This window comes from Mobula hypostoma, chromosome 21 (genome assembly GCF_963921235.1).
Source record: "Mobula hypostoma chromosome 21, sMobHyp1.1, whole genome shotgun sequence".
Classification (NCBI taxonomy): domain Eukaryota; kingdom Metazoa; phylum Chordata; class Chondrichthyes; order Myliobatiformes; family Myliobatidae; genus Mobula; species Mobula hypostoma.
The window spans coordinates 55,183,695-55,197,680 of NC_086117.1; the positions used below are offsets into that span (position 1 = coordinate 55,183,695).

Here is a 13,986-nt window from a genome sequence, read left to right on the forward strand (position 1 = left end):
CACTTTTATGTACTGCACTGTACTTCTGGCACAAATCAACAAATTTCACAACATACTGTAGATCAGTGTTAATAAACCTGATTCTGAGTGACAAAGTAGAGAGTTACAAATCGTCCCAGTCCCTGCAGGTGAAAGGTCCCTTCACCCTCCACTAAAGTCTAGCTTTGCAGGTTGCGTGGGAAAGGTAATGAGCGGGAGATAATTTCAACTAAGACAGCTGGGATACAAAGCAACACACACACAGAGTACTGGAGGAACTCAGCAGGTCAGGCAGCATCTGTGGAAATGAATAAACAGTCGATGTTTCGGGCTGAGACCCTTTATCAGGCCTGGAAAGGAAGGGGGAAGATGCCAGAATAAAAAGGTGGAGTAAGGGGAAGGGGGACAAGCTAAAAGGTGATAGGTGAAGCTGGGTGGGTGGGAAAGGTCAGGGGCTGAAGAGGAAGGAATCTGATAGGAGAGGAGAGTGGACCATAGGAGAAAGGGAAGGAGGAGGGGACCCAGGGGGAGGTGATACGCAGGTGAGGAGAAAAGGTAAGAAGCCATAGTGGGGAATTGAAAAAGAGGGAACGGGAAGAAAAAAAATTACTGGAAGTTGGAGAAATCAATGTTGATGCCATCAGATTGGAGGTTACCTGGATGGAATATGAGGTGCTGCTGCTCCACCCAGAGTGTGGACTCATCACTATTTTATTCTCCTTTACACTTATATACTGGAAATGCCATTACACATCTTGAGTGAACGATACCTGCTGGATCCTGGAAGCCAATCTGGGCCCAGGATCCGAGGGTGAACAGATTATCCTCCACGAGCAGTGTGGCAGGGCATTAATGGTATCAGTGAAAAACTGCACAGCAAGACTGAAGGGTTTTGGACCGAGACCCTTCTTCAGGACTGGAAAAGGTGGGGGCAGAAGCTAGAAATTCAGGAAATCTGATTCTGGCTTCTGGCCTCTTCCTTTCTCATCCTGATGAAGGGTCTCAGCCCGAAACTGTTTATTCCTTTGCATAGATGCTGCCTGACCTGCTGAGTTGCTCCAGCGTTGTGTGTGTGTGGCTTTGGATTTGCAGCATCTGCAGAATCTCTGGTATTTATGAGGTACAAGATGTTGAGTGTTTGGTGTGAGGTGTATTGAACATCATTTGTACTTTTCACTTTTGGCTGTCCCACCAGGTGCCACCTATTTCTTCAAGGGGACAGACTACTGGAGGGTGACCCACAGTAACATGGAGGTGGACCCTGGATTCCCGCAGTCTGTTGCCAAGGACTGGCTGGTGTGCAGCGAGATGCAGGCAGACGCTTCAAGTTCAGAGCGGGCTCAGTCCCGACCTCGAACTGCCCCCAGTCACCAGGGCGAGGCCGGCGAGAGAAGAAACTGCTCCTGTACATCCGCAGCTGAGACGCCTAGGCCGGCGGCCGCGCTGAGACGGAAGGTGCTGTCCGCCGTCGTGCTCGCGGTCTCGGTCTTCCTTGGGTTGGTATAACGGGGCCTGGTCGGTGCCAGCCGATAAGCTTCACGGGCAGCAGTCTCGGGGAGAATTAACCCTCACTGCCTGGCTTGGGCACGTTGCCAAGTTCGGCCGATCATCAGAACGAAGATTGCCACCAGCACTGAGTGACCTTGGCATGGATTCAAAGGGAAGTCACGTTTCTAACAAAACGATTCTGCAGAAGTGTGCTTTACCATCAGTGAAATTTCAGACACTTTATTTTTATAAGTCAGAATAGAAACAGCGTCCAAGGATCCTCCCTTTGGTTGAAATTGCTCTGCCTGCCCCCAGAATTAAACACACTAGAATTCTTTATATACATATCTAAGATTTTTCCGCTCACTAGCCAAAGCATTACTTTTTGTTTGGCTCCGTGAGGTGGGGGGCTGCATTCAGGCAGTGAGGGTAATGGCAGAAATCTACACGTGTCCGGAGATAGCTCGGGGTAGGGGGTGGGGTTAGATAACACAGAGGCCACAGGAATGTAAGAACTGTGTGCACACCTCTCGCCTTGCTCACTGACCCAGACTGACTCCCGCCCTAAAATTTTATAATTGATCAGAATAATATAATCGAATTATTTATTTATCCTTGGTGCCTGCTGTTTATTGTCAGGTCTGGGTCAAAAATATGTAACAGGGAATGTGAGGCACTGGACATAATTCCCCAACGGGCCATTTTAAATTAATTTCTGGGCTGCATCCAGCATGTGTTGCATATTCTGGATGGGATGCTGCTGGCAGAAGAAACAGTCAGGTCGGGCAGCATCTGTGGAGAGGGAAGCAGGGCTGAATGGGGCAGGAGTGAGAAACATTGCAGGAGGAGGGGGCGAGGGGTGGGGAGGGCAAAGGGGTGCCTGTGATGGGGTGCGGTCAGGGTTACCCAGATGAACTGCCTGGTTATCAGATTAGAGGGGGGGAATTTAAACCATAAGACTTTGGGGCATAATTAGGCTATTCGACCCATAGAATAGTTGCTTTGATTTGCAAAGGTTCAAGGATGAACTGACATTTGGAATGCTGGATTGGATGATGCTCTACCTCTGTCCTCAAGGGGAGTCCTTTTAGAACAGAGATGAGGAGGGCTTCTTCTAGCCAGAGTGTGGTGAATCTGCAGAATTCATTTCCATGGACAGCTGTGGACGCCAAGTCATTGGGTATATTTAAAGTGGGGGTTCATAGGTTCTTGACTAGACAGGGTGACAAAGGTTACAGGGAGAAGGCAGGAGAATGGGGTTTAAGACATGCTGTCTAATACAGGCAGTATCCTGGTAAATCACCTCTGCACCTTCTGTAAAGCTTTAAGATGTTGAAGAGGATATTTCCTATAGTGGGGGAGTCTAGGGCCAGAGGGCACAACCTCAGACTAAGTCAAGACACTGGGTATAGTTAAAATGGAGTTTGATGGGTCCTTGATTAGTCAGGGTGTCAAAGGTTATGAGGAGAAGGCAGGAGAATGGAGTTGAGAGAGATGATAAATCAGCCATGATGGGATGCTGGAATAGACTTGATGGGCTGATTGGCCTCATTCTGCTCCTATACCTGGTAATTGCCTGAGATTGCTCTGCCATTCAATCAATTTGGAGAGAGAGAGAGAGAGTGTTTCCGGGATTTGATTTCATATTCCAAGTCACTGTTACTCTATTTTCTCTGGACTATGGCACTCTGACTGAGGAGCCCTCCGCTGTGTGAGGGCAGAAGCTCGTTCTTTATCCCTGCAGTGAGTATGAACACTCTCACTTCCCCAACCAGCTCAGCAGACTTGGGTGCAGCCGTCATCTCCCCAATTCAGGGTCCTCCGGAAGGGCTGGGGATGATCTACAGACACCTCCAGGCCAGAGCAGAGAAGCGTAGCAGATTGCAGCCAGACTCCAACTCCCACAGTCACTTCTCAACCCCAGATTAATTCTTTAATTAATTTAATTCTCCGAGTGACCAACTCATTTGCTCAGGTCACTTTACCAGATTATGGATTGGCATCCGGGACACTGAACTCTCCACCTTCAGCCCTCTGTTCCTTTTCTCTTTCCCCCGATCCACCAAGGTACTCCCATACACACACCCACCCCCACATCACCTGTCCCTTTCTGCACCCCCACCCTCTACATCTGCCCATCACCCACACACTCCTTCAATGGGTCCCCTCCCTCGCCACCTCCCTCTCTGGTCAGATCCCACCATCTGCAGCTCTTTGTCATCTCCACCCATCACCTCCCAGCCTCTGTCACTATTCCCACTCTTCTTCCTCCATCTCCCTATCATCCCTCATCACCTGGATCCACCCATCACCTCACAGCCTCTGTCACTATTCCCACTCTTCCTCCTCCATCTCCCTATCATCCCTCATCACCTGGATCCACCCATCACCTCCCAGCCTCTGTCACTGTTCCCAATCTCCCTCCTCCATCTCCCTATCATCCCTCCTCATCTGAATCCACGTATCACCTCCCAGCCTCTGTCACTATTCACACTCACACCCTCCTCCATCTCCCTATTATCCCTCCTCACCTGGATCCACCATCACCTCCCAGCCTCTGTCACTATTCCCACTCACACCCTCCTCCATCTCCCTATTATCCCTCCTCACCTGGATCCACCATCACCTCCCAGCCTCTGTCACTATTCCCACTCTCCCTCCCCCATCTCCCTATCATCCCTCCTCACCTGGATCCACCATCACCTCCCAGCCTCTGTCACTATTCCCACTCTTCCTCCTCCATCTCCCTATCATCCCTCATCACCTGGATCCACCCATCACCTCCCAGCCTCTGTCACTGTTCCCAATCTCCCTCCTCCATCTCCCTATCATCCCTCCTCATCTGAATCCACGTATCACCTCCCAGCCTCTGTCACTATTCACACTCACACCCTCCTCCATCTCCCTATTATCCCTCCTCACCTGGATCCACCATCACCTCCCAGCCTCTGTCACTATTCCCACTCACACCCTCCTCCATCTCCCTATTATCCCTCCTCACCTGGATCCACCATCACCTCCCAGCCTCTGTCACTATTCCCACTCTCCCTCCCCCATCTCCCTATCATCCCTCCTCACCTGGATCCACCCATCACCTCCCAGCCTCTGTCACTATTCCCACTCTTCCTCCTCCATCTCCCTATCATCCCTCATCACCTGGATCCACCCATCACCTCCCAGCCTCTGTCACTATTCCCACTCTCCCCTCTTCACGAATCCATCCATCACCTCCCAGCCTCTGTCACTGTTCCCAATCTCCCTCCTCCATCTCCCTATCATCCCTCCTCATCTGAATCCACGTATCACCTCCCAGCCTCTGTCACTATACCCACTCACACCCTCCTCCATCTCCCTATTATCCCTCCTCATCTGGATCCACATATCACCTCCCAGCCTCTGTCACTATTCCCACTCACACCCTCCTCCATCTCCCTATCATCCCTCCTCACCTGGATCCACCCATCACCTGCCAGATCCTGCTCCATTCCTCACCCCTCACCTCTTGTCTGTCTTTCAATCCTGATGAAGAGTCTCAACCCAAAATGTCGACTGTCCACTTCCCTCCACAGAAGCAGCCTGACCTGCTGAGTTCCTCCAGCATTTTGTGAATGTTGCTCCAGAAACCATCACCTGCAGGCTCTTGTGTTTCAACCTAATAAGCATGTTGAGCATGTTAGCACGTGGCGTAGTGGGTAGCAGGATGCTATTACAGTTCACAGTTCAGAGTTGGATCCTGACGCCCTCTGTGAGGAGTCTGTATGTCCTCTCCTGAAAGGATGCTTTTCCTCCGGGAGCTCCAGCTTCTTCCCACCGTCCAAAGACATACCGGCTGTTCGATTCACCGGTCACTGTAAATTGACCTGCGATTACAAGGGGAACATGAGGTGAAACTTCCTAGCTCACAGGGTGGTGAGAGTGTGGAACGAGCTGCCAGCACAAGTGTGCATGTGAGCTGGATTTCACCGTTTAAGAGAAGTTTGGATAGGTACGTGGATGGTAGGGGTATGGAGGCTATGGTCCCGGCGCAGGTCAATGGAAGTGGACAGTTTAAATGGTTCGGCATGGACTAGATGGGCCGAAGGGCCTGTTTCCGTGCTGTACTTTTTTTCTATGACTCTATGACTATTTCTAAGGTTTCAGTAAATAGGCCTTTCGCCAAATCCTCCTGAATCTTCTGGATGATTATATTTCTGCAGAAGTCTGTATACATTCTAAACCATTCCATAAACGTGAGCTTTTAACTGTAGGTATTGGTGGATTACCTGAGCTGCAGGGGCAGCCTCCACCTTTGTCCTTATCCAGCAGGAGTGGGTATCCGTCGAACGGGGTGATCTCAGGTCAGTCCAATTATGTTTCCCTGTGTGGCCCTGAAAGTGTACCGTCGGGAACTCATACCATTACGTTGCAGTGTGACGATCAAATTAACTTAATATTAGACTATTAAGTTATAATATATTATAATATTTATTATTTCTGATCATCCATGACAAAAAGTCGCCTGGATTTTTGATGGCGGATCAGCAATATCAGATCAGGGTCCTCTGCTTTTCCATGGTCATTAACAGAGATATAGAACAGTACAGCACAGAAACAGGCCATTCGGCCCACAATGTTGTGCTGTACCAGCTAAAAAACAAATCAAAAACACCCTAACACTAATACCACCTACCTGCACTATGTCCATATCTCTCCATCTTCCTCACGTTCATGTGCCTATCCAAACATCTCTTAAAAGCCTGTAATGTATTTGCCTCTACCACCAGACCAGGCAGCACATTCCAGGCATCCAGCACTCTCTGAGTAAAAAACTTACCCCTCACATCCCCCTTGAACACACCCCCTCTCACCTTCAATGTTTGCCCTCTGGTATTAGACATTTCAACCCTGGGAAACAGATACTCCCTGTCTACTCTATCTATGCCCCTTATAATCTTATAAACCTCTACCAGATCTCCCCTCAGTCTCCGACGCTCCAGAAAAAAGAACCCAAGTTCATCCAGCCTCTCATGATAGCACATCCCCCCTAAACCAGGCAGCATCCAAGTAAACCTTCTGCACCCTCTACAAAGCCTCAACATCCTTCCTATAGTGGGGCGACGAGACACTCCAGATGTGGCATCCAGACCTCACATTGAAACTCTGTAGTCAGATGTATCAGGCCAGGGCCAATGCTGTAGCCCATGGGACTGAGGTGTGGGAGTGTCAACAGAGGAAGGCTGGCTTACTGGTTAAATTAGTGGATTAGTGAATAGAGAGCTTAAGATATGGGTTCAAATCCCACCAGTGCATCTGGAGAATTCAGAGACTCTGCTGATGATGAAATTGGGAGGATTATATATTCCTTTGGAGGAACTCAGGCTGTGGCTACACTGATGAGTCCAGATTATCCTTATTGGTCACATGTACATTGAAACATACAGTGAAAAGTGTCATTTGTATCAACGACCAACACAGTCCGGGGATGCGTCTTGGGCAGGTGTTGCCAAGCATCCAGTGCCAACACAGCCTGCCCACAACTCACTAATCCTAACCACACCTTTGGACTGTGGGAGGAAACTGGAGCACCTGGAGGAAACCCACAGGGTCACGAGGATTACGTACAAACTCGTCGCAGACAGCGGCAGGAACTGAACCCCAGTTGGTGATCTTTATAAAGCGTTACACTAAACACCACATCACATGCTCCAGTCCCCGTACTGTTTGAGTGTTGCCTCTAGTTTTAGACTCCTAAGCCCCAGGGATAAAAATGGTGACCATCGACCTTATCCACTGGAAAGACAGTAGATTCTTCCCAATCCTCTGCATTGCCAGGGAATACGGAAGACTTTGCCAAGACTACAGCGGTGGCCATTCTCCGGTATGTGTTCACCAGATCCACCCCTAGCACATCCTTGTCACACATACAGTGCCCATACAAAGTATTCCCCCCCCCCCCGCCTTCGCCACTGTCTTGGAAGTTTTCATGGTTTATTGTTTTACAACATTGAATCACAGTGGATTTAATTTCATTTGTTTTTTTACACTGATCAACAGAAAAAGACCCTTTCGTGTCAAAGTGAAAACAGATCTCTACAAAGTGATCTAAATTAATTACAATTATAAAACACAAAATAATTGATTTCATAAGTATTCATCCCCTTTAATATGACACACCAAATCATCACTGGAGCAGCCATTGGTTTTAAAAGTCACATAATTAGTTGAATGTAGATCACCGTGTGCAGTCAAAGTGTTTTGATTGATTGTAGTAAAAATAGACCTGGTCCAACTGCTGGTGAGTCAGTATCCTGACAAAAACTACACCATGAAGACAAAACACTCCAAACAACTCCACAAAAAGATTATTGAAAAGCACAAGTCAGGAGATTGATTACAAGAAAATCTCCAAGTCACTGAATATTCTTGGAGTACAGTTAAGTCAATCATCAAGAAATGGAAAGAATATGGCTCAGCTGTAAATCTGCTTAGAGCAGGCCATCCTCAAAATCTGAGTGACCATGAAAGAAGGGGACAAGTGAGGGAGGCCACCAAGAGACCTATGACAGCTCTGGAGGAGTTACAAGCTTCAGTGGCTGAGGTGGGAGAGTGGCAAAGAGAAAGCCACTGTTGAAAAAACTCACATAAAATCTCAGCTGGAGTTTGCCAGAAGGCATGTGGGAGACTCTGAAGTCAGCTGGAAGAAGGTTTTATGGTCTGATGAAACCAAAATTGAGCTTTTTGGCCAACAGACTAAGCACTATGCTTGGCGTAAGTCACACACCACACATCATCGAAAACACACCATCCCTACCGTGAAGCATGGTGGTGGCTGCATCATGCTGTGGGGATGCTTCACTGCAGCAGGCCCTGAAAGGCTTGTGAAGGTAGAGGTAAAATACAGGGAAATCCTGGAGGAAAACCTGATGCAGTCTGCAAGAGAACTGAGACTTGGGAGAAGGTTTGTTTTCCAGCAAGACAATGACTCCAAGCATAAAGCCAAAGCTACACAGGAATGGCTTAAAAACAACAAAGTTAGTATCCTGGAGTGGCCAAGTTCAGAGTCCAGACCTCAATCCAATTGAGAATTTGTGGCTGGAATTAAAAGGGCTGTTCATTCACGATCCCCATGCAATCTGACAGAACTTGAGCAGTTTTGTAAAGAAGACTGGGGGAAAATTGCAGTGTCCAGATATGCAAAGCTGATAGAGACCTATCCACACAGACTCAAGGCTGTAATTGCTGCCAAAGGTGCATTTATTAAATACTGACTTGAAGAGGGTGAATACTTATGCAATCAATTATTTTGCGTTATATATTTTTGTAGAGATGTGTTTTCACTTTGGCATGAAAGTGTTTTTTTCTGTTGAACTGTGTGATGAAAGCCAAATTAAATCCACTGCGATTCAAAGTTGTAAAACAATAAAACATGAAAACTTCTGGGGCGGGGGTGAATACTTTTTACAGGCATTAGAGTGAAATGCATCACTTGTGTCTACCAAGACGTACCGGTTGGTAGGTTAATTGGTCATTGTAAATTGTCGTGTGATTGGGCTCAGATTAAATCAGGGGATTGCTGGGCGGTGTGGCTTCAAGGTCTGGAAGGACGTATTCCACGTTGTATCTCAATAAATAAAAAACACAATCTAAGGATTGCTGGGGCAACACACAAATGTCACCACACTTCCTGTGCCAACATAACATTCCCACGATTCACTAACCCTAACCCATACTGTACATCCTTAAAAATTGGGAAGAAACCGGAACACCCAGAGGACACCCACGTGGTCACAAGGAGAATGTACAAACTCCTTCCAGACAGCAACAGAATTGAACCCGGGTTGCCTGCACTGTAAAGCCTTACGCTAACTGCTACGATGTCAATAAAGGGTCTTGACCTGAAACATCGACTGTCCACTTCCTTCCACGGATGCTGTCGGACCTGCTGAGTTCTTCCAGCATTTTGTTTGCAGCTCAGGAGCTTAATTGGTTATAAGACCTGGCACAGAGACATAGAAGCTCCCAGATTGTTTAGTAATGGTTTATCATTATTACATGGTCACAGTTCAAAGTAAGTTTTATTATCAAAGTACATATATGTCACCTTACACAACCCTGAGATTCATTTTCCTGTGGGCATATTCAGCAAATTTATAGAATAGTAACTATAACAGGATCAATGAAAGATCAACCAGAGTGCAGAAGATAACAAAATGTGTAAATGCAAGTATAAATAAATAGCAATAACTAACAAGAACATGAGGTGAAGAGTCCTTGAAAGTGAGTCCATAGGTTGTGGGAACGTTTCAGTGATGGGCCAAGATAAGTTATCCCCACTGGTTCAGGAGCCTGATGGATGAGGGGTAGTAGCTATTCCTGAACCTGCTGGTGTGAGTCCCAGGGCTCCCGTGCCTTCCTCCTGACTTGCCAAGATACAATTAAAAACTTGTCTTGCACAACTGTTGATACAGATCAGATCATTACACAGTGCATTGAGGTTGAACAAGGCGAAAAAATAACAATGTAGAATTGTACTCATAATAGAAGCAATGAATGAACTGTTTTGTAGATCCCAGCTGTAAGATTCAGATTTACTTAACCACATGTGCATTGAAACATACAGTGAAATGCATTGCCTGTATTAGCAACTAACGCAACAAATTGATGTACTGGGGGCAGCCCGCCAAGGCCACACATTCTGGTGCCAATATAGTGTGCTTGTCATGTTCAACAACAGGACGATAGGACAAAACGAGGCCCTTTCCCACTCTCCCATCCACCTGCCCCCTCACTCACACAAACGCACAAGGCACTCAATGCTGGGGAGTCACTGACTTTAGTCCTCAGCCCAGAGAAGAAAACTTGCGATCTTCTCCTGCTCTGGCCTACATGTGACTCTAGACCCAGCTACCTGATTGACTCCCAATTTGCCGTCTTACGGATGGGCATTAAATGCTCGTGATCCCACAAATAAATCTTGAGGAGGGATTGGGATTAGGTGGATAATTAAGAGAAGGATACAGATATTATTTTTTATTTCCTTTCCTCTCAATATTTGGTGAGCTATATGCTTTTGTATGATTTTTAAGGCATCCTTCACCACACTCTTAAAGGGTTTTTGTTTGGCTTGCGGGAGGTTGTGTCCTGAAAGAGCCAGTGGCCCTGTCGAGGCAGCGTTGGGGAGACTCGACACCACACAGAAGGTGACTGCTTCAGCTGGGGGGGCGGGGGTTCTGGCCGAGTTGGTGTGGTGGGGGGACTGGGAATTGATCAGCCTGCAGGACAGCAGCGGAAGCAGTCGCTGTTTGATGTATCTTGCTGTGCATTATGAGGACACAACCACGTTGTCTGGAGAACGCTTGGGATGGTGTCCGGGGAGCAAAATTAAAGTCTTGGAGGATCTCGGCGTTTTGTGTCTTCCTTTGATTTGATTGATCGAATTATCCAGGTCCAGAAGTTCTATTCTAATTACAAATGCATGTGCATTACACTGCGAAATCTTTTCGGGGCGCTGAGTGGTTACAGAGAACTTATCAAATGCACTGAAGTCCCACCAAAGAGTTTCGGCCCAAAACGTCAACTGTACTTTTTTTGGCCTGCCGAGTTCCTCCAGCATTTTGTGTGTGTTGCTCGGATTTCCAGCATCTGCAGATTTTCTCTTGTTTGTGACATTGAGGTGTCTTTGGGTCCTCTATGTGTAGGCCTCTCTCACACACAGGGGAGCACAGAGCGCACACAAGGTACCCTCCAACCCGATGACATGAACATCGAGTTCTATTAACTTCTGGTAATTTCTGCCTCCTCCCACTTCTCTCCTTTCCCACTCTCCAATCTGGTTCACCTCTCACTCCTTCTCTTCTCCTCATCTCCCCCGGTGCCCCTCCTCCTTCCCTCTCTCCCAGGGTCCACTCTCTCCTGTCAGATTCCTTCTTCCTCAGCCCTCTACCTCTCCCACCCATCACCTCCCAGTTTCTCACTTCATTCCCCCTCCCCCACCTGGACTCATGTGTCACCTACCAGCTTGCAAACTTTGCCCCCACCCCCACCTTTGTTTTCTGGCTCCTGTCCCCCTTCCCGTCCAGTCCTGATGAAAGGTTTCGGTCTGAAACGTCGACTGTTTATTCCCTTGTGGAGATGCTGCCAGGATTGCTGAGTTCCTCCGGCATTTTGTGCGTCTTACCACGAGGCCGTGCAGTGTGTGCGATGTCTGCGCTCTGCATCCACGATGTTCAGCGGCATCTGCACAAGTTTAAAAACATGAGCAGATCGGAAGGCCATTTCACCCTGCGTGTCCACCATTCCAGCCCCTGAGATAATGCTGACTTTTAACTGCAGAATCAGTTCCCCCCCCGACCCTGTATACCTTGATTTCCTTCATACCAAGAAACATATTAAAACACTGTACCTGAGCTTTCAGGTCCCTCCTGGGTAGAGAATACCACTCACCACCCCCTGGGTGAAGAATTTCCTTCATTGTGCCAAGATGAGGCCACCCTCAGGTGGAGGAGCTAACACCTTATATTCTGTCTGGGTAGCCTCCAACCTGATGGCATGAATATGGATTTCTCCTTCCAGTGAACAAATTCCCCACCTCTATTCCCCACTTTGACCTTTCACTTCTTCTCATCTGCCTATTACTACCCCCTCCTCCTTTCCTTTCTCCTATTTGTCCACCCTCCTCCCCAATCAGATTCATCCCTCTCTAGCCCTTGACCTTTCCCACCCATCTGGCTTCACCTATCACCTTCTAGCTTGACCTCCTCCCCCTCCCCCCACCTTTTTGTTCAGGCTTCTTCCCCACACACACCCCCCCCCGCCCCCCAGTCCTGAAGAATGGTCTAAGCGTGGAACATCGACTGTTCACTCTTTTGCGCAGATGTGGCCTGACCTGCTCGTTTCCTCCAGCATTTTGGGTGCATTGCTCTGGATTTCCAGCATCTGCAGACTTTCTCGTGCCTGACCCCTAATTTTGAGACCTCGCCCTTCATTTCCACATCTGCTGACCAGGGTAAATGTTACCCCTACATCCAGCCGTCTCTGAGTGATACTTACATTGGTTCAATATTGTCACATGGACCGAGACCGAGATACAGTGAAATAAGGTGTTGCTCCTCCACACTCAGGGTGTATCAATTATACCAATTTATCGGCCTGTCTTGCGTGCTCTGCATACAGATCAAATCCTTACGTAGTGCATTGAGCTGGAATAAGATAAACCAACACCAGGGTGTAGACTAGAGTGAGAAAGCTACGGAAAAAAGTGCACTGCAGGTAAATGATAAAGTGCAAGACCTTAACAGGTAGAGAGGCCAAGTGTCCATCTTGTCGTACAGGAGTCTCTTAACAGTGAGATAGAAGCCATCCTTGAGCCTGGTGGTACGTGCTTTCAGGCTTTTGTATCTCCTGCCGATGGGAGGGGGGAGAAGAGGAAATATCTGGGTGGGTGTGGGGGTCTTTGATTATGCTGGCTGCTTTACTGAGGCAGTGAGAAGCATGGACAGGGACGTAAAACGTGGAAGCAGGCACTTCAGACCAACTTATCAGTCTCTACTGCCCATTACGCCGCTGGCATTAAGGGCAGTAATGAAGTTTCTCCATCTCTGCCAGTGCTCAGGGCTTCCTTCATTCTGTCAGTAGCTCGATTTTCATTACTGTCAGTCACGCAAGTCCCAGGTGGAGACTGAGGAAACCATTGCACTCAGATGCAGAAGGATTCTTCATTGCTCGTTCCAAAACAGTTTTGCTTGATGAGTCAGGGTTGTTAGCCCTGAGCTGAACCCCCGAACCTGGAGGATCTCTGGACCACTCTGAGTCTGGCCTCTACCCTTTGACCTGTTTAGCATGGGTGACCCTACCAAGAGCCAAAGCATAAAGCCCTGACTCCAGCCAGCATTGCTCTCTGGGTCACTGAGGCACTCAGGCCTCCAAACCCTACGACAAGGTTGTGGTCCTCTCGGAGGAATTTATCCATGTTAGCCCTTTTCCCTGGGTGTAAAACACGCACCTTCTGTAGCAGGCAGTCTTACACATCTCTGGCACTGCATTGATTAAGATGCTAATCAGGGCTAATTCCCTAAAACACCATAGAGATTTGCTCCTCAAAGTAAACCAATACCAATCCAAAATATAAAGACGCTTATATCTATCGGAGCACTTGGCTTTCAGCTGATTAATTAAACAAGGAAAGTGAGATTAATTAGATCTTTCTTTCAAAGGGCAAGAACAGAGACAATGGGCTGAACAGTCTCTGGAGGAATATTAAATTGACTGTTCACAGTAACTTACCCTGTGGGACTGGAGGAAAGTTTAATTGCTTTTAAAAGTAAGTGTTTAATTGAAGAATTGCCTGGCCAATAACATCTTCAGCATGGCTGGCTGTGAGAGCCTTCCAGGTGACTCAGCTTTAGAAATTGTGCCCACAGAACAGACTCACGTGTCTGCTCGGCTCTGCTTTGCCCGGAGACAGGCCAGTCCACGCACACACCTCACACACATAGTCCCTCTCCCGTCACGGTACTCCACACGCTGAGGACTGGCCAGCAT

The 13,986-nt window shown here is 47.9% G+C and overlaps 1 protein-coding gene across 1 annotated transcript in view; it reads left to right on the forward strand.

Moving 5' to 3' along the window:
• mmp17a (matrix metallopeptidase 17a) overlaps positions 1-2,283 on the forward strand; it is a 139,325-nt gene extending 137,042 nt beyond the window's left edge. The window contains exon 10 of the mRNA XM_063073207.1: positions 1,175-2,283. Coding sequence (XP_062929277.1) covers positions 1,175-1,485 — 311 coding nt within the window. The 3' untranslated portion in view covers positions 1,486-2,283. The remainder of the gene's footprint in view (positions 1-1,174) is intronic.
• The last annotated feature ends 11,703 nt before the right edge of the window (positions 2,284-13,986 follow it).